General features: G+C 41.3%; 1 protein-coding gene across 1 annotated transcript in view; it reads left to right on the top strand.

The window, feature by feature from the left end:
* The window catches only part of ZBTB46 (zinc finger and BTB domain containing 46), a 67,998-nt gene that overhangs the window by 14,860 nt on the left and 31,719 nt on the right, over positions 1-21,419 (top strand). The window contains exons 2-3 of the mRNA XM_081323759.1: positions 5,199-6,169; positions 20,150-20,431. Coding sequence (XP_081179885.1) covers positions 5,233-6,169; positions 20,150-20,431 — 1,219 coding nt within the window. The 5' untranslated portion in view covers positions 5,199-5,232. The remainder of the gene's footprint in view (positions 1-5,198; positions 6,170-20,149; positions 20,432-21,419) is intronic.

The raw sequence follows: 21,419 nt of genomic DNA, 5'->3' as shown, positions 1-21,419 counted from the left end.
AAATTAAATATTACTATGTCAAGATGAGTATCTTGATGTACAAGTCAGAATGGAAAAAGCCAGGCCAATTGAACCTCAGAGCTTGAAGATATTAAGTTTGCTGGATTAGTTACTGTAGTTAACACTTTACTGTGTTTAGCTAGTGGAAACTAGCCTGGTTATTCTTGTATATTTGATCTAAATTTGAAATTAGCAGTAATACTATGTGCTTTTCTGTCCAGGATTCTTGCATAGCTACCCTTGTCCAAAGTATTTGGATTATTGTATCCTGCTGTATGTGAGGCTGCATTTTAAAGGACCATTCAGAAACTACTAGTAGTCGCCATCTTACTTGAGCCCAAAATTTCTCTTGCTAAGTGAAATGTTTGTTAAGTGAGTATTGCCCCATTTTACGATCTTTCTTGCCACAGTGGTTAAGTGAATCACTGCAGTTGTTAAGTTAGTAACATGGTTGTTAAGTGAATCTGGCTTCCCCATTGACTTTGCTTGTCAGAAGGTCGCAGAAGCTGATCACATGACCCAGGAAATTGCGACTGTCATGTGAGTTAGTTGCCAACCATCTAAATTTTGGTCACATGACTACAAGGATCCTGCAGTGGTCATAAGTGTGAAAAACAGTCATAAGACACTTTGTAATGCTGTTGTAGTTTTGAACGGTCACTTAATAAACTGTTGTAAGTCGAAGATTATCTGTACAGCTGGTTCAGTGTGGGTCAGCCTAGTTAGTTATGGACATGGTAAGGTTTATCCAATAACACTTCTGAAGGCCCTGCATTGATTGCTGGTTAACTTTCACATGCAATTGAAGATGTTGGTTATGGCCTTAAAGCCATATATGGCCTAGTCCAGGGGTCAGCAACCTGAAACAGTGAAAGAGCCACTCGGAACCGGTTCCCTCAAAAAAGGAAAAACTGGGAGCCGCAAAAAATGTGTCCACATGCGCGTACATGCGCGCATGCACAGAACAGGGTTTGAAGAGTGGAGCCAAGGCGAGATATGCACCTACCCTGCATATTTGAATTGATTGGTTGAACTTTTTTAGTCCCACTTTTTTTTTTTTTGGACTGCACATGGCAGAGGACTGGGAGCCGCAGGAGACGGCTGAAAGAGCCGCATGCGGCTCTGGAGCCGTGGGTTGCAGACCTGTGGCCTAGGGCAGTGATGGCGAATCTTTTAGAGGCTGAGTGCCCAAACTGCAACCCAAAACCCACTCATGTATCATCGGGTGCCAGGTGGGCGTGGCCCATTGGGTGGGCGTGGCTGCGGTGGTAACGGCAGACTGAGTGGGACTAAAAAGTTCAATCAATCAATTCCAACTTTGTGAGATTTTTTTTTTCCCCCGCGAGAAGTTGAAATTGATTGAACTTTTTTTTTTTTGCCCTCAGCAGCGGAGGCCTAGGACTGCGGCAATGGCACATGTGCCCACAGAGAGGGCTCTGCATGCCACAGGTTCGCCACCACAGGCCTAGGGGCTTGGTATCTCTGAGACAGCCTTTTGTGAGTGGAATCTGTCTACAGCAGGGGTGTCAAACTCAATTTCATTGAGGGCTGCATCAGCATTGCGGTTGCCCTCAAGGGGCCGGGTGGGTATGGCCTGGGTGGGCGTGGCCTACTGGGTGGGCGTGGCTAGAGTGTGCATGGCCTACTGGGTGGGTGTGGCCAGCTCTACATCGTTCGCATCAAGGGTGCCTATGGGGGCCTGGGCAGGAGTGGGACAGATCTGAGGGTCTCTGGCAGAAGGAGGGTCTCTGGGCCAGGGCCAAGGCAGTGGGGGCCGTTCCCTCACTGTTTCCAGGATGGCTTCACGGGCCGCATGACACCACTTCGCGGGCCGCATTCGGCCCCCGGGCCTTGTGTTTGACATGTCTGGTCTACAGCATTTGGCAAGACCAGGGAAAGAAAGAATGTTAAGTGACCTTTGCTGAGATAAAGCCCACTTCAAGGCCCTGACTTAGGTTTTCTTATTACTTTGGAAAACCTTTCCATTGGAACTAGAGATTTTTCCCTTCCCTTTTAAGCTTTTGACAACCCTTGAAGATCTGGCTTTTCTGGAGGTCATTTGGCATATGACTAGAATACTGAACTATGCCTTTTCTTTTTTCTTGGAACAAAGTATCTTAAATGTTTCCTGATCCTTGCTTCTCGTAACAGGTAGTCCTCGACTTACTACAGTTTGTTTAGTGACCGTTCAAAGTTACAACAGCACTGGAAAAGTGACAAGACTGTTTTTCACACCTACGACTGTTATATAGCATCCCCACGGCCACATGGTCAAAATTCAGATGTTTGGCAACTGACTCATTTATGATGGCTGCAGTGTCCTGGGGATCATGTGATCTCCTTCTGAGACCTTCTGATAAGCGTAGTCAATGGAGACGCCAGCTTCCCTTAAACAATCGTGTTACTAACTTAACCTGCAGTGATTCACGTAACAGCTGTGGCAAGAAAGATTGTAGAATGGGGCAAAACTGACTTAACAAATGTCTCAGTAACAGAAATTTGGGGCTCAGTTGTGGTCTTAAGTCGAGGACTACCTTTATATGTATTGTTTTAATGTATAACTGCAAGCCTTTTTTCTCCCATGGCTTTGCCTTTCTATCTTTCTATCTATCGTTTCAGGCCCGGGCACAGCACGGAGACGGCATTGGTCGTGCTGGTGAATGATCTCTGGAGGGCTCGGGACAGGGGACATTCCTCTGTTCTAGTCCTATTAGACCTCTCAGCGGCTTTCGATACCATCGACCATGGTATCCTGCTGCGGCGTCTCAGGGGATTGGGAGTGGGAGGCACGGTTTTACAGGGGTTCTCCTCCTATCTCCAGGGACGTTCGCAGTCGGTGTTGGCAGGAGGGCAGAGGTCGACCGCGAGGTCTCTCATTTGTGGAGTTCCTCAGGGGTCGGTCCTCTCGCCTCTCCTGTTCAACATCTATATGAAACCGCTGGGTGAGATCATTCGTGGTTTTGGAGTTGGGTATCATCAGTATGCTGATGATACCCAGCTTTTCCTTTCGACCCCAAACCACCCCAGTGATGCCCTCAACATGATGTCCCGTTGCCTGGAGGCGGTTCGGGTCTGGATGGGGAGGAACAGACTTCAACTCAACCCCGACAAGACTGAGTGGCTTTGCATACCTTCATCCCGGGTTTATTCGGATATTCCACCTCTTGCTATGGGGGGTGAACTATTACCCCCCCGTAGATAGGGCTCGCAACTTGGGAGTCCTCCTAGACTCACGGCTCACCTTGGAAGACCACATAGGAGCTGTGACTAGGGGGGCTTTTGCCCAGGTTCGCCTGGTGCGCCAGTTGCGGCCCTATCTAAGCCGGGATGATCTATGCACGGTGACTCACGCGCTCGTGACCTCTCGACTAGACTACTGCAACGCTCTCTACATGGGGCTGCCCTTGAGGACCACCCGGAAGCTCCAACTGGTACAGAATGCAGCCGCGAGAGTTGTGTTGGGAGTCTCCCGATACTCCCACGTTACACCTCTGCTCCGTGAGCTGCATTGGTTGCCAGTTGCCTTCCGGGTGAGATTCAAGGTACTAGTAATGGTGTTCAAAGCCCTACATGGCAGGGGTCCGGAGTACCTTAGGGAACACCTGCTGCCGGCATCAACTTCCCTCCGCCCTGTGCGTTCCCACAGAGAGGGCCTCCTCAGGGTGCCACCGGTCAGAGAATGTCGACTGGTGGCCCCCTCTGTGGGCGCCCCGGAACTATGGAATCAACTACCGGTTGAACTCCGGACGGCGCCCGATCTTCGCTCCTTTCGCCGCGACCTAAAAACATACTTTTTTGAACAAGCTGGCCTGGCCTCATGAGGGGATTGGGGGGGGGTTGTTATTGTTATTTTATTGGGGTTTTAAGATGTATTTTAGTATATGGGCATGTATTTAATTATTTTCTTAACTTTTGTAATCCTGTATTTTTATTCTTGCCCTGTTCACCGCCCTGAGTCCTTCGGGAGAAGGGCGGTATAGAAATATTATTAAATTAAAAAATTAAATTAAATCTTTCTTAGATTTTGTCTCCTCTTTTTAATATTTTTCTGCATGTTAGACTGCATGTTTGAGTAAAGGTAAAGGTTCCCCCGCACATGCGTGCTAGTCGTTTCCAACTCTAGGGGCCGGTGCTCATCTCCGTTTCAAAGCCGAAGAGCCAGCGCTTGTCCGAGGACGTCTCCGTGGTCATGTGGCCGGCATGACTAGACGCCAAAGGTGCACAGAACACTGTTACCTTCCCACCGTAGCGGTCCCTATTTTTCTACTTGCATTTTTACGTGCTTTCAAACTGCTAGGTTGGCAGAAGCTGGGACGAGTAACAGGCGCTCACTCTGTTACATGGCACTCGGGATTCGACCCGCCAAACTGCCGACCTTCTGATCGACAAGCTCAGCGTCCTAACCCACTGAGCCATCGCGTCCCTGCATGTTTGAGTAGCATAAGCAATAGCACACATGCTCATTGCTTGAGGGACATTTTTATTTCCCATATTCCAAGTCACCTAAACATTAGAATGCTAACTTTATATTGTGTATGATATTAACTTTATCTAATCAATATTGCACAAATAGTATATTGAGGCAATAAATGTATTAGGATTTGTAACAATAAAAGGGAATAAGGCATGGGATAAGGCTTGCTTTAAAATTGCTGGTTATCATCAAGGATGGTTCACCTGTGATTCTCATCTTGAAGATGTAAGTAAACTGAGGTTGAAGTGAATTTTTGTATAGCTCTGTCAGTACAGAGTTTGCTGATGTAGTCTAAAGACAGCTGCTTCCTTGAGAATTACTGCTATCCCTCTGGAAAAACAGAATCGGTATTTGTACACAATTTCAGCAATAGCTTGATTGTGATCTTTGCACACTATAAATTTTTCTTTTTAGAAGTTAAAGCTAATCACTCCTAATTACATCGAGTAATTATTTGAATACCTTATAACTCAGCTTTTAAACAACAAGAAGTTGATGAATTACCTCTCAGAGTTGAATGGAACCCAGGGTAGATGCTCCTTTGAAATGATTTTGCTAATCTAGAATGCTGATCATTACAGGGATTTTAGCAGATACACTAGTTTTAGCCTTCTCCTCCCACCAATGACCCCCTGTGATGTTTGGCATTGATGCTCCTGTCTGGATTGAGAGAAAAATGTCCATTGGTGCCAACAGTGTCAATGTCTCTCTTTCTTCCCCACAGAGTGTGCAAACTGTGGGAGTGCAAATACTTCTAAATGAATAATCAGAAGGAAGACATGGAGATTGCCTCCCATTATCATCATCTGCTTCAGGAACTCAATGAACAAAGGCAGCATGGTATCCTCTGCGATGTTTGCATTATAGTGGAGGGAAAGATTTTCAAGGCTCATAAAAATATTTTACTTGGCAGTAGTCGTTACTTCAAGACTCTATATTGTCAGGTGCAGAAGACCTCCGACCAAGCCACAGTCACTCATTTGGATATCGTAACGGCACAGGGCTTTAAAGCAATCATTGACTTCATGTACTCAGCACACCTTGCGTTGACCAGCAGGAATGTTATTGAGGTGATGTCAGCGGCCAGCTACCTTCAAATGACTGATATTGTGCAAGCTTGTCACACTTTCATAAAGGCTGCTCTTGACATAAGCATAAAGTCTGATGCATCGGACGATCTGATCGATTATGAATTTGGGGCTGCCTCTAGCAACAGTACGGATGCTCTGATTTCTGCGGTTGTAGCCGGTAGGAGCATATCTCCTTGGCTGGCTCGAAGGACGAGTCCAGCAAACTCTTCCGGAGATTCGGCTATTGCTAGCTGTCACGAAGGAGGAAGTACCTGTGGAAAAGAGGATCAAGAGCCAAAATCAGATAGTCACGATGACATTTCATCCCAGTCACTTTGGTCTGCTGATTTGGGCTATGGGACTTTGCGTGTCAAAGAAGAACAGATCTCTCCACCTCATTATGGAGGAAATGAATTGCGGTCTGCCAAAGATAGTGCAATGCAAAATGCTTTCTCAGAACAAGGAACCGCAGATGGGTGGCAGCCTACAGGGCGTAGGAAGAATAGAAAAAATAAGGATACTGTGCGCCATATCACACAACAATTGGGAGGTGACAGCGGGACAACTTCACCAGTGCCTCCCTTTCTAACTGCCCCTGGATGGCCATACAGTCATCAAGAAGCAAGTAAGAATGTTTAATTCCATTTCCGTGCAATTATATAATACTCATGAATAACTGTCTGGAATATATTAATTAAAAAAAATGAAGTGTTTAAACACTGTGGTTTTTATTAAAATATGTGTTTAACAAGTACACTCAAAGAAAAAGATAAATGTGAAAGAGAAAAAGATAAAAGAAAATAACAGAAAACGTGGAAAGAAATACAAAAAAGTGGCTTCTGATCTTCCTCTCACATATATCATCTCTAAGATTATATCATTATTCCCCTTTTCTAGAATCGTTCTAATAAGTCATAAAATCATTTTCCTTTTTTTTTTTTACACAAAAAGTCCATAAGGGGTTTCTAATCATTGAGGAATATCATTAATGACCTTTCTCCAGTCAAGTCTTGTCAATTTTGTCATCGAATTCTGTCAGTTTCACCAGCCCATTTCCTCCATGATGGGTCGTCCTGGATCTTTCCATCTTTGTGCATAGAATAATCTCGCCGTGGTAATCCTATATTGAAAAACTCTTCCATGATTCTTTTTTAACTGTACGGTATATCCATCAATCCTGAAAGGAAATGTTCTGGCTTCACTTGAATGTTAATATTTATTCCATATTCTCAGTATGGCATATGTAATAAAGTGGTTTTTAAAATCCACATTTAACTTTATTGTGCCGTAAACCTCCATGCCATTAAAAGCTCAGTTCTTAATCTTCTAAGTCTAAAAAGTCTTTTGTTTCTCAGCAACACTCATTCCTTCATCCAAACCAAACAACAAGCGGCAATATAAGATTTCAAATTCAGTAGACCAATTCTCGTCTTTCCTTTATTTTACTTATTTGTTTCTATCCCGCTTTTATTATTTTTACAAATAATTCAAGGTGGCAAACCTACTCAACATACTTTTTCCTCCTCCTACTTTTCCCATGGGTTGGACAGAAAGTGCTTGGCTCAATGTCGCACAACTGGCTCTCATGGCAAAGGCAGGACAGCCGTGCTTGTGCTTTTTAGCGTGGTGCCTTAACCACTAGACCAGGGGTCCCCAACCTTGGCGATCTTAAGACTCGTGGACTATAATACTTCATTTTTAACTTGTTTTTCCCCCTTGCTATATAAATTTAGATATATCTTTTTGCCGTTACTTGAAAATACATCAATTGTCAAAAGAGATGCTGTCTGAAACAAAAACATCATTCTAGGAAAAACGTTCATTTTTAATCTCAGAAATTTTCTTCAATAGTGTCCATTTTAATTTCTCCCATCTTAACAAGTCCATTTCATTTCATGTCTTAGCCTAATTATGTATGGCCTTGCTTTCTGTGCCGCGGCCCTTGCCTTTTGAAATATGTTCTTCCAAGATGTGAGATGGGCCCTCAGAAATGGCTAAAGACCTGGCTCTGCCCTCTGGCTTGGTACTCACAGGGGCCATGGGGCTGCTTAATACTCTGAAGGCCCACCCACCTTTTAATTAAATTTTAATCTTCTGTTTTAACTATCTTTGCCTCTGTATTAATATTTTACTTGTACACCGCCCAGAAGCATTCTGTAAGGAACCGAGTGGTTTCTAAATTTAATATCATACAATTTATATTTATTACATTAATGTATCTGTAGTAAAATTACTAACACCACATATCTCATTATTAATCTTAAACTCTGCTAGCTTACCAAAGTCCTTTATTTTTTCCATTGATGTTTTTACTCCCTCTAACAGATCCTCCAAAACTTAGGACTAGCTCATCAGCAAATGCCTTTAATTTACAGGTTTCTTTTTTAATCTTTACTCCCACAATTTTCTCATCTTGTCCTGTTCAGCATGTGAACAAGAGTGGAAACAGCAGTAATCTTGTCTTGTCCCCTTTTCAATCTTACAAGGTTTTGTTAATTCTCCGTTAAAAATTATTGTGGTTCTCTGAGGTATAAATCAATTTTGACCATTAAATAAAATCATCTCCTGCGTTCATAACTTCCAGAATTCTAAACAAGAAAATCCAGTTCAAATTGTCTGCATCTAAAAAAATCAACACAGATTGCTTTTCGTTGTGCTGCTCCAAATGCTCCAGAATATCCAACACATTTGAAAGAGCCATTTTTTCTTTTAAAAATTTAAGTCACTGGGGTTGTGGTCTGATAGTCTTTAATAATATTTCCATTTTCTGAACATTAGTAGTCAGAGTCTTTGAGATGCAAATCATATCTATTCTTGAAAAAGATCTATCTCTAATACACATGCCTCAGTAGCAAAGCAAATCTTGTTTTAACTATTTCATATAATAATTGTTTCCTTCCATTTTCCATGTTAAGCATTTATAACCCATAATTAAACCAAGAATTTTGAAAAATCATTATCTGTAAGCACCCAGTAAGATAGCATCTTCAGTATCCTGTTGTAGTATGTGTTTAGCCACATCTGTCCTCGTCACTTCCATTTGCATTTAAGAGGAACTTTTAGAATTGAAACACAGAATAATTTCAATTTTGCATTCCTCTAGCTGGGACCCAACATCAAATTGTACATTGTCAGCCATGGAAGCCTTGCATGCCTTGTAGGTCTGAGGCGACATGCAAGCGAAGGAAGATTATAGGTACAAAAAGCAAGGCTTTCTTCCAGCCAATGAAAATACAGTAATTTACTTAAGGAGCTTACATATAATATCATGCTTCAGGCCCCCTGATTGCAAAGTGCAAGTAGATAGGAATGTATGGATAGATAAGATGTTTTGGTTCATGTGTATTACCGGTATATAGTTTTCTGATTTGTAGCTATTTAACCATGAAAACTATAACCAGGCGAATGACTGCAATTATTAATGAAAAATTAAGAAAAATAGAGCTCAAATTCAAAAATTCTTGAAAAGAGCACAATTCATTTCTGAAATGTGTAGACGACCGTTCCCAGATCCAGGATCCCTTCCTGTGATCTGGATCCCAAGGGAATGGATATGGACATAACCTTGGCCCACGTTAAGTTTCAGTATTGGGAAAGAAAAAATACCGATAGACAATCAGTTGTTTTATTTTATTTATGTGTGCAATTTATATACTACTGCCTCAGCTCAAGGCAGTTTACAGACATTTCAGATATTTGGAAGTGACCCCATTTCTTTCTCCTCACTAAGGCAGGGGGAAGGGGTGTGGCTTGGATACAGTCTTAACCCGTTAAAAGGAAAATCCTCTATTTCATATTCAAACTGCCAGCCAAAGTTTTTCAATTCACACTCCAAAACAGCAGTAATATTAAGATACTTTGAACATAGGAAATCACGTATATAAACTGAGGAGCACCTCTGAAAATATTGCACTGTTTCCCGAAGACGACTACTTTTTCAGATTTTTAACATACAGTACTCATATCAGTTTCTACAACTTTGATGCATTTGAGAAGTGTGTCGGTTAAATGTTATATTCATATAACATCAAGAATAGGCTTGAAATGCATGTGTTACCAATATCAGGATTATTTTTGGCCTTTCAGACCACTTACCGTAAGTCATTCTTTCAATCTGAAGTCGGAGCAGATGAATGCAGTCTTTTTGGTAGCCGTCCAAAGGTGCATGTTGGCAGTAATAAACAACTTAGGTTTTAAATGATGAATGAGCCAGCACTTCTGACATAATGAAAACAATATCCTGGGCATTCACCATCTTGTAGTAAAGCTTTAAGTATATGATTTCATTTTAATAGCCCCATTTGTTCCAAATTTATTATCTAATTATGATGGAAATGTCAGTCTTTCATTACAGACCATTTCCTAGAGGAGGCTCCTTCAAATTGCTTTGGATAGGATCTATGCATACTATCAGGGGAGAAATTTATACTTGGCCAAAGGAAGAATCTTATCAATATGGTATTGTTTTAAAATAAAAGAATTAATTCTTTCCTGCCATCATAACAAAGAGGAATGTTATGTCTGTCTTTTTCCACACAATTTCACTTTTCGTTAAAAAGTGATTATTTGAAGGCTCAAATACAGTAGTAATTTATTGTTGCTTCATTTAGCCTAAGATGTGGGTAAAGGTAATGCAAGGAATGTTTTTTATCATTTCGTATGCTGCCCTGTCCCTCAAGAAGAAAGAAAGAAAAAAGAAAAGGAAGGAAGGAAAAAAGAAAGAAAGAAAGAAAGAAAGAAAGAGAAAGAAAGAAAGAAAGAAAGAAAGAAAGAAAGAAAGATCTGCAACACTCTAGTTTTCTGGTATACAAATGTGCACTATGTGTGGCCAATGTTAAAAAAAAAGTATTTGGAAATGTAATTAATACTGCCCTGGAATATTATCCAGAATACACACCCATGGAGCATATAATTCAGTTTTTATGTTATCTTTATAGCTCCCTGTAGAGTTCTTGGTGCCCTGAGCATGGTTGTTTGCTTTCTTTCTTTACCCAAATAGGTAACATTATTATTTGCTGATCACTGAGGGCAGAAGCACTTGTTGGGGTGCCTCCAGAGCACGGGTATCAAACTCGCCACGTCACGTGACATGTCGTGACGTATCGCCACTCTCTCTGCATTGCCGGCAATGGGATGGGCGCGGCTTGGGTATGATGAAACCGGCCCGCAGGCCGGCACTTTGACACCCCTGTTCTAGAGGATTACTTCTTTGTACTATCAATGAAAACTTTTTGCATATTTATTTTATTTTCCTCTCTTTAATACATTTAATGTATTTTCTGTGATTAGAAAAAAAAAATGGAAGAGGTACTAGGAAGCAGCAGTACGACCAATCAAAGGCATTTTGATTTCCTTCCACCCTGCTCTTTTGTGAATGAGACAGAGCAGAACTACTGCAGAATAAAATCTGATCTAGTCCCAAATGTTGCTTGGATTTTACAGTCCTGTTCAGTTGAAATCAAGGTATTCTAAGGATCATCTTTGGAGGCCCTTAATTCAAGCAGGATCTTGATGAGGAAACTTCTGTCTGAGAATGACCTTTTTGATTTCCATCTCCTGTGAAGAAAATTTGGAGAGCAAGAAATCTGTGCTACATTAGAGGACATTTGGGAGAAAAAAAAGCTGATTCTGGCCAAATTTCATTTCTATTTTATCATTGCTAGTGCAATACTGTTTTATTAAATCATATTGTGTATCTTCTGTGAACAGAAAGCAGTGCTAAAAATATTTGCAACGTTTTCTTTCCTGGTTTTTTTTTAATCTACTTAGCACAATGTCAGTCCTTCATCAGCTTCTGGGCCGTATTATTGTGAAATTTTGTGCATGCACTATTTTTCCTCTGCTATATATTCTGTTGCATCCTGTTGTATTAAGTTTAAGAACCAAACGTTCAGTGGGTTCAATATAATAAAAGCAACGGTCATGGAAATATATAATCAATCACTGGAGATAATTTTATGACAAGAAGATGAACTTTCTTGAACTAAATATGTCAGGTTACAACAGTAAAAATAATGCACATTAGACAAAAATATTCTCAATAGAATAATTATTTATTTATTTATTTTATTTTAATTCCATTTATATCCCGCCCTTCTCCGAAGACTCAGGGCGGCTTACAAGCTTAGCGGTATTGACTATCTTTTCAATGAACGTGGAATAGTAACTACTGTAAGTTCAGATTCTGGTTCTTAGTTAACTTCTTTCATTGCTGACCACTGATGAAAAATAGCACTGTGTCTTAAGGACATGTAAACAACAGAGAGTTAGCTTTTAGCACACTGTGCAGTCAGGTTTAAGACAGCTCTTTATCATGACAAAAATGAAATTGCACAAAGCTCTACCATGCTGGCTCAGGAATTCTGGGAATTGAAGTCCACGAGTCATAAAAAGAGCCAAGGTTGCCTACCCCCCTGACCAATGGCAGTCTACCTGCATCTCCATAGAAGCAGAATTCTGGGAATGACAGTACTGAGAATCACAAAGTGAATGATAGAAGATTTGGACCATCAATTACTGCTAAGCTTGTAAGCTGCCCTGAGTCTTCAGAGAAGGGCGGGATATAAATGTATTAAAAAAAATAAATTATAAATTGTACAAGAACTGCTTCTTCAAAGTGATTGAATCAGCTGCCCAGTTTATTTACAGTTGGGTTTCCAGCTGGGTAGTTTAATTCAGTTCAGGTGGTAACACAAAATACAAAAAACATAAAATAACCACATAAATCAAAATGTCAAACATTTTATGTAATTTTGAGCCTGTTTTAAGTTTTTGTCATAAATAAAGATACATTCAAAAGCCACTTCAGATTGTTATCTTTGGGGGAGCAATCAATTGTTCACAGAATGATGGATAAGTTTTCAGATACCTCAGAGAAACACATTAAGGAGAACAGTAGAATAAGAGAGAGAGAAAAAAAATGAACCTGACAGAGTACAAGGAAGTATGCGTTACACTTACTAACTGAACAATCTTGTACATAAATCTGCTGCCCTAATTTCCCCAGTCCCTCCTAAAATTCTGATTAACCAACTGACCCAGAATAGGGAAAAAAGAGGAAGCAGTTCTCAGAGAATGCTTATCTGTTTCTTTTTACTTTGTTGTTAGTGTCCAGTTACAAATTTTCTTTAAAATTGTGTCTCTTAATTTCTAATTGGACATTGACATTAGATTTTAAGATGATAATAAATGTATTTAAAACCATTTTAAACTAACTGCAGTACATCAGCAAAAAAAAGGGGGGGAATGTGATGAGTAGGAAAAGAAATCAGGGAATCAAAAACCTGGGCAAGATTATTTTACTTTATTAAAATTCTATGCTGCCCTTTTGCTAGGTGATATATATCTAAAAACACGAAGAAATAAAACTCCCATTTCTTAAAAATCAGTGTCTCTCCAGAAAGCACCCCACCTCTCCACCATTAAAAACAACATTACAACATAACCGGAAAAGGCCAGGCAGTCACCCTTGTACTTGTCTGCTCAAGAAGACGTTTCTTCATATTTATTTATTATTTATTTTATTAATTTAATTTGTATACCGCCCTTCTCCCGAAGGACTCAGGGCGGTGAACAGGGCAATACATAAAAACAAGATACAAAAATTAAAAATTATTAAAAAGTAATTAAACAGTGCCCGTAATAAATTAATACAGATTAACAGTTAAAATCCATTTATAAAATCCAACCCCGTCCCATCAGGCCAGGCCAGCTTGTTCAAAGAGATGGGTTTTAAGATCGCGCCGGAAGGAGCGGAGATCGGGCGCCATCCGGAGCTCGACCGGAAGATGGTTCCAAAGATCCAGTGCACCCACAGAGAAGGCCCTCCCCCTGGGGGCCACCAGTCGGCATTCTTTGACCGGTGGCACCCTGAGGAGGCCCTCTCTGTGGGAGCGTACTGGGCGGAGGGAAGTTGACGCCGGCCGCAGGTGCTCCCCAAGGTATTCCGGACCCATGCCATGTAGGGCTTTGTAGGTCATTACTAACACCTTGAACCTCACCCGGAAGACAACTGGAAGAACAAAGGGAACAAACACGTATAAAATCAGGGAAACCACAGAGAAAGCCAGCCTTCTATCTCACATCCTCCTCCACCTTTTGTTGGGGTAACCTGATCTAGGTGACTATGGGAACTGAAAGGGCCTGGCAGGGTAGGTTGAGTAAGGTACACTGACCTTCCACCGAGAGCAGGGTTGGAGAAGGCATGTGAGTTGTACGATGGATAATTTGATGGAGGTTGTGGAATTGTGCTACCAGGTGCAGCTGGAGGGGATTAGAAGAGGAATAGCTGAGAATAGGCAGCATGTACAAGAAATGTTGCCCAGAGCAGCCACTAACTTTCAGCAAAATGAATAGAGGTAGCCCTGAGTAATTGTACAGCAATAATTGGTGGACTATAATATTCGGGTTTCATGGAACAATTACAGGATAAGTAAAGCGATGAGGCTGTGGGAATAGCTCTATTTTAAGGCTTCTTTATGAAAGGGTTAGGTCAAGTTATTTTTAAAAAGAAGCTAAGAGATTGCTTAGAGCTCAGACTTTTGTTTGACTACACCCTGGTTTTAAAAGGGCTCCACCCCAGCCCCACTTTTATCTATGTGTCTATTTCCCTTCCCCACCCTGTATTCCATTTTCCTCAAACTCAAAATCTTCTATTGCATCTACTCCTCCCCATAAGAGCAGCCTTTCCTGCAATAATGTATTTAACTCTCTATATTGGAGTTTACTTCCTTTCTATTTTTGAATGCTTTTCTTGTTCGCTTTAAAGATTTGCTTAATTAGAGACTACTATTCACTAATCTATTTATGCTGCCCTTTAAAATAAATTGCTACTATCCTTTCTAATTGTGGCAACCCAGCTGCTTTTCTTAACTATAAAGGTAAAGGTAAAGGTTCCCCCGCACATGCGCATGTGCTAGTCGTTTCCGACTCTAGGGGCCGGTGCTCATCTCCGTTTCAAAGCCGAAGAGCCAGCGCTTGTCCGAGGACGTCTCCGTGGTCATGTGGCCGGCATGACTACACACCAAAGGCGCATGGAACGCTGTTACCTTCCCACCGGAGCGGTCCCTATTTTTCTACTTGCATTTTTTTACGTGCTTTCGAACTGCTAGGTTGGCAGAAGCTGGGACGAGTAACAGGCGCTCACTCTGTTACGCGGCACTCGGGATTCGACCCGCCAAACTGCCGATCTTCTGATCGACAAGCTCAGCGTCCTAACCCACTGAGCCACCGCGTCCCCTTTCTTAACTATAGCTTGTCCTAATTATTGACTTTTATGTCAAATTTTGAAATTTCACGTTCGTCTCTATTCTCTTAGGTATCTTCATACTTACAATGGCATATTGTTCTCATTACTTTAAATTACTTGACCACACCTGTAGGCCTCATGCAGATATTAAATAGCTCTGGTGACAAAATAGTGCTTTATTGGTCTCCACAGTGCTCTTACCAGAAAGATAAAGAAATTGATATGAAACCGTATTGTAGTCATCTTTCTTTTCCAAGAGATCCTGCAATTATGTCATCACTAGTGTTTCAATCTTATCCAGAAAGGGATTCTACCAAGGGATTCAGGCAACAGTTTTCAAGAACCTGTGGATCCAGGAATATACTTTTTTCAGGAATAGCTCCACAGTTGATTTGATGCATTATCCCAGAGGTCCCCAACCTTTTGAGCATCAGTTACATGGAGAGATGTTTTTCCACCGACCGGATGGGGGTCGTTTTGTGTGCTGCCTGCATCCCGTGGATGGAGCTTTGCTTGTTTGTGCGGACCGGTTGCTGGTATGCTGCGGTCCGGTACCGGTCCACGGATTGGGGGGTTGGGGACCCCTGCATTATCCATTCCAGGGGCCCAGTTGGTCCATGCCTGTGGCTCGTTGTAATAAGCTATGATGTGCATTAGTAAAGAGATTCTAAGATGGGCTGCATTTCTGCTAGAGGTCCTGAGGTTGATTCCCTTAATCTCTGTAGCAGAACACTAATGTTGTGAAATCAAACTTTACCAGCAAATGAACTTATCTAATCATGTGATTTCAACCCTTCCAATCATCAAATCATGTGTCACACAATGGGGTGAATACCAGATCAAGAGGGTATAAGATGAAATCAACAGAATGTCTTACCCTGCGTGTGGCCACCGATGCAGTAAAAAGCCGGGTGGTTGCCATGGAATCCATAAAATCCCCAAATGGATTATTCAAGATAGCATAAATGTCCCCTTAGGAAATTGCCCTGAGGCATACAACTTCATTCTCAAAATTACTTCAGCCAGCTCACGTAGAAAGGACATTGGGTAATACAGTGGGAGGTGGACCAACTGGAATCCCCATCTGTTTCTCTCAGCGGTCTTCTAACTTGGCCCTTTTAGGACTTGTGGACTTCAACTCCCAGAATTCCTCAGCCAGGCATGTGTGCCTGGCTGAGGAATTCTGGGAGTTGAAGTCCACAAGTCCTAAAAGGGCTAAGTTTGAAGACCTCCCTGCACTACCCCATTGCCAAGCCTAGGATGGTTATGTACCATGAATCTTTATGTGCAAAACCAGATTAAGATAATTCCACTCATTTTACCCCTCCAGACCTTATTAATGTATCCCAGATTGAATTTCCTCATCAAATCAAGGGTTAATTTGGCCTTCTTATGAACTGAACTAGTACTGAACAATCATTCCAAGTGGACAGAGAGAACAGCAGTAGAGCAATCAGTTAAGTGGAAAATAGAAGGAAGGCAGGAAGAGGGATTACCGGTAGTTGTAAATTTATATGTCTCTTAGCCTACTAGCACACCCTCGGTTACTATAGCAGTAGCACTTAGATTTATATACTGCTCTGTAGTGCTTTACAGCACACTCTGAGCGATTAACAAATGTCAGCATATTGCCCCAAACAATCTGGGTCCTCATTTTACCAACCTTGGAAAGATGGAAGGGCTGAGTCAATCTTGAACCATCCATGATCGAACTCCTGGCTGTGGACAGAGTTAGCTTGCAATACTGCACTCTAATCACGGCTACTATGATCATGCCCCCTTCATATATTGACTACATCACAATTGCAGTAGTTGTACATTCTGCTAAATAAAGCATTTACAGGTCATACAGTAATTGATGATTTTACACAATTCCCTAAATTAATATTAAAGAAATTACATTATACTTCATGTGGTGTATAACTCCAGCCCCTGTGAGCTAAGTGGAACTAATTTCAAGTTTTATAAATATGTGGCAAAAATAAATACCAAGTGGGGCAAGCCATGTACCATAGTTGTTTATGACACTGGTTACATGATATTTTTAAGTTAATAATTTTCATTGGAAAGGAATGGACAATGGCATTGAAAAATAGCTATAATTTAAAATTATTTTGACTGTGTCCACTTCTGGGAGTGTGACTTTAGCAAGATTAGACTGAATATGGCTAAAACAGTTTGGTCTACTCCTCTTTTAAAGGGTTTATTAATCCTATAAATTGAGTTCTCTATCGTCAAGATACATCAACATCAAGACCAGTGTTTAAAATCTCATCACAATTTTTTTCTGTACATATATCAGAAATCTAGTTCTATCACTTTATTCAGTTTGTTTTTCAGATTGATAATGGTTAGCAGAAATCAGATTTTTTTTTAATAAAAGACCCATTAAAAAAACTGGAAGCTTTATTTAAAATTTAAAATCTGAGTTTCTATTTATGAACTGCTCCAACTCCTTTCCGTAACAGACGGAGGAGGTTTTTCAATTTGTATTCCTGCAATGTCTGATACAGCTCCCACAATTTAATTAAGTTTTTCATTTATCTGTGTCAACTTCTATCACCCATTGTATCATAGTTCATGGTCTTGCCCTTCTTCATATAACAGCAGTAAATTTAATCTTGGACAGTACAGCTCTTGGTTCATCAAGTTCCCCTGATGTGGGTGTGAAAATAGAATGCTGAAATAGGATAACAAAATCTTGAGATGATTTTGCTGGCCTTCTAGTGTAATTGGTTCCTATGCACTAAGAACTTGAAAATGGGTTTGTTCTCCTGCTTCCAAAGAAGGACAGCGAGGTAGTTCAACACTTATTGATAGATACTGATTACCCTGATTTATTTATTTTTTTTAATCTTGTTTCCAAGTTGCTTAATTGACTGCAGTGGTGTGATCTCAGCGGCAATATCTGGTAACTAGACAATGCAAGAATGGCTTTGACAGACCTCAGTGACTTTTATTGTTATTGGTAATAACATTTTTCTGGTCCTGATTTCTAAAAGAACATATTCAGGAGATGGTTGCTAGATGTCCTTGTGACTTTTGGCTTGCCAGTAACAAATCTGCAATTCAGACTATTTAATAAATACATTAAATCATGCGCGGGGGGGGGGGGGGAAATCATGCAAAGGCATCAATAGCAATAGCCCTTAGACTTATATACCGCTTCACAGAGAAGAGCAACAAAGATGAAAAAGGATCTGGAGGCTAAATCACATGATGAACGGTTGAGGGAGCTAGGTATGTCTGATTCTAGCCTATCAAAGGGAAGGATTAGGAGGGACATGATAACTGCCTTCTAGTCCAGGGCTTTTCGACCTTTTCAGCCATTGTGCCACTTTTAGGATATGGCAACATCCGAGCACCACCAGTCGCCTAGCAAGGTGTCAAAAATTTGATGACCAAAAAAAAAAAGGAAAAAAATGAAGTACAGGTAGTCCTCGACTTACAACAGTACTCTTAGTGACTGTTCGAAGTTACAATGGCACTGAAAAAAGTGCCCCCCCCAAGCCACAGCCGAGCAAGACACCTGCCTGCCCACCCGGCGGCGCTCTTCCTCCTGTCTGAGGTTTTCATTGTTGTGAGCATTTCTGTGGAGGATTGGCAGCGGGGGTGGGGGGTGGGGGGTGTTTGGTTTTTATTCCCCCCCCCATCAATCTGCTGGGTGGTTGCAGCAGGTTTTGGTCACTTCACATGACCCTGGGACACTGTGACCGTCCTAAATATGAATCAGTTGCCAAGCATCTGAATGTAAATCACAAGACCCTGGAGATGCTGCAACATTCCAGCTGATCGGTGGCGCTTCTGGGCTTAGCAGATGTGCCAGGATCAGCACTGAGCTCCAGCTGGATCCTGGCGCTGATCCTGGCGCTTCCACGGAGCCCTGACAGCCCTGCAGCTCCAGCCGTCTCTCGCTCCGGCTTGTGCGGTGCTGCCACCGGTTCAGCTCATTCCCCTCCCCTGCTACCACTTTTCTAGGATGGTTGCGTACCACCTGCCAGGTGCCAATGTACCACAGGTGGTACCCGTACCACTGGTTGAAAAGCCCTGTTCTAGTACGTGAGGGGCTGTCACAGAGAACAGGGGATTTGACTTATTCTCCAAAGCTCCAGAAGGCAAGACAAGAAGTAATAGGTGGGAGCTTGTTAAAGAGAGATCCAACATAGAAGTAAGAAGAACATTTCTGGCAATGAGAACACACCAGAAATAGAGCTGAGATACTACTAGGATTAAGAACTAGGTATCCAGGCAATAAAATGAGACTCTCGATCAAAAATAATTCTGTTTGCTTTAGATTTGTTTGAAGCCATTCTACGAAGAATAAATAGCTCTTGTACAAGGGACTCTTGTACTATGAGAATTGATTAGATGCATTCTGAACAGATGGTTTTAGAGGTTGCAACACACTCAAACTAAGAGCCTAGAATTGTCTACTTAAAAAGTACCATTATGATTTGGCAATCTGGATGGGTCCTTGGCAGTCAGGTATTCAAACAGAACAATACGGTACAGTTACGATTCTTTAGCATTTATCATAAGCATTTTCTGTCATAACAATTTCTTAAGCTGGAGTTTTGGGACCTCTATCCAAAATTATCAGATAATACGGAATTAGTGAAAAATACTAGGTGAAATTAGGAAGGGAAGCATTTTTTTTAACTTAACAAAACCTCTGATTTCAATGGGCCATACATAGTAGATGCTGTTAAATACTAAAAATGTCATATCCTTCTTTTAAAATGACTTTTGGAGAATTTTTAGTATCTATTTTGCTGAGCTGATTAATTAAAAAACTTGGCAATTTGCATCCTATAATAACTTCCTGTCAGATCTATCATAATTTTCACATTCTGCTACTTGATCTTTGAAAATTATTGTTAAAAAAATCAAGGTATATTGCTATGGGAGTAATAAATTTCATGAGAGACCTGCTTTTTAACATACCTTTTAAGTTAGGAAATAGTGTAAAATGTTATTTAACAGTGGCACACTCTTTGATTAAACTGTAGCAGAGTTAACAAAAGGAACAAAAAGCTAATCTGAAGTAATTTTACATAACGGGGTAATTAGCCTTCTGTACTACAGCAGCAAAGATACTACAAAGTGCCGTATATAGTGTATCTTGCAAAGTGTACACTCTGTGAATGTAATATCAGCAAAGGGATCATAACATTGAGAAGTGAAATATAACCTGGGGGGGGGGGGAAGCATTTATTTTGAGCCTTTTAGCTCTGAATACTGGTGCTGACACTGTGAGCTCAAATGTGAAGGACGAGTTTCACCAATTCACTTCTTTTAAGTCTCCATGCTTAAATGTAAACTTACGTTTCTTTCTTTCTTTCTTTCTTTTTCATGCAGGTGTGGATCTGACAGGGGCAGAGCCCAACAATTCTGACAACAGAATAGAGAGAGCGGATCTTTATGCAAAAGTTGATGAAGCACTCCTAGGAGGCGAAGTGAGTTATCTCTCTCAGCCACTTACTCCAGAGAACGAGGATGCACTTCAGGCTGTAGCAGTTGCTAACTTGCGGGCAGCTCTTATGAGCAAGAATAGCTTATTGTCCTTGAAAGCTGACATGCTGGGAGAAGAGAGTTCTCTGCTCTTTGAATATTTACCCAAAGGCACACATTCACTGTCTTGTAAGTTGCTGTTTCTGTGTATACTACTAAAAGGTTCATTAGCATCCATAAAAGAGCTATTAAACTGAATTCAGGTCACTCTAAATTTGGGTCCCTGTATGGACACCACAAGGGACGCGGTGGCTCAGTGGGTTAGGACGCTGAGCTTGTCGATCAGAAGGTCGGCAGTTTGGCGGGTCGAATCCCGAGTGCCGTGTAGCAGAGTGAGCGCCTGTTACTTGTCCCAGCTTCTGCCAACCTAGCAGTTCGAAAGCACGTAAAAATGCAAGTAGAAAAATAGGGACCACTGCAGTGGGAAGGTAACAGCGTTCCGTGCGCCTTTGGCGTCTAGTCATGCCGGCCACATGACCACGGAGACGTCCTTGGACAAGCGCTGGCTCTTCGGCTTTGAAACGGAGATGAGCACCGGCCCCTAGAGTTGGAAACGACTAGCACACATGTGCGGGGGAACCTTTACCTTTACCTTTTTTATGGACACCACTTGAATTGTTCTCAGCCACCTTGAGAATATGTGTTCTGTGTCTGAAACATTTTGGGTCCCAGGTCTCACAAGTAGTGGCTAGGGCAGGGGTCTTCAAACTTGGCCCTTTGATGACTTGTGGACTTCAACTCCCAGAATTCCTCAGCCACAAGTCATCAAAGGGCCAAGTTTGAAGACAATGCATTTTTGTTTTGATTGTACCTTTCATAATCCATGAAAAATACCTCTCCGTATAACACTTGCCTTCCTCTTGTGATGGTGTATTTTTAGATTTAAGATTATTTTTCCCAGTGGATTGTTTGAGAACATTCAATGATATGAGTCTGTGATACGTAGTATCTATACTATTTCATTTGTTGGACAGATAGTATTATTTCTAATGTTGCAGCTTAACTCTTCTCTGTTTCGTTAAGGCTAATACAGGCAGACGGACAAACTTGGCTTTATTTGATTAATAATTTGTTTCTTGTGCTTATTGGGGTCGGTAAAATGCCTAACATTATATAT

Source organism: Vipera berus (assembly GCF_964194415.1).
Source record: "Vipera berus genome assembly, chromosome: 3".
NCBI lineage: Eukaryota > Metazoa > Chordata > Lepidosauria > Squamata > Viperidae > Vipera > Vipera berus.
The sequence above is the reverse complement of the archived record's forward strand: the minus strand, read 5'-3'. Positions and strand labels throughout refer to the sequence as shown.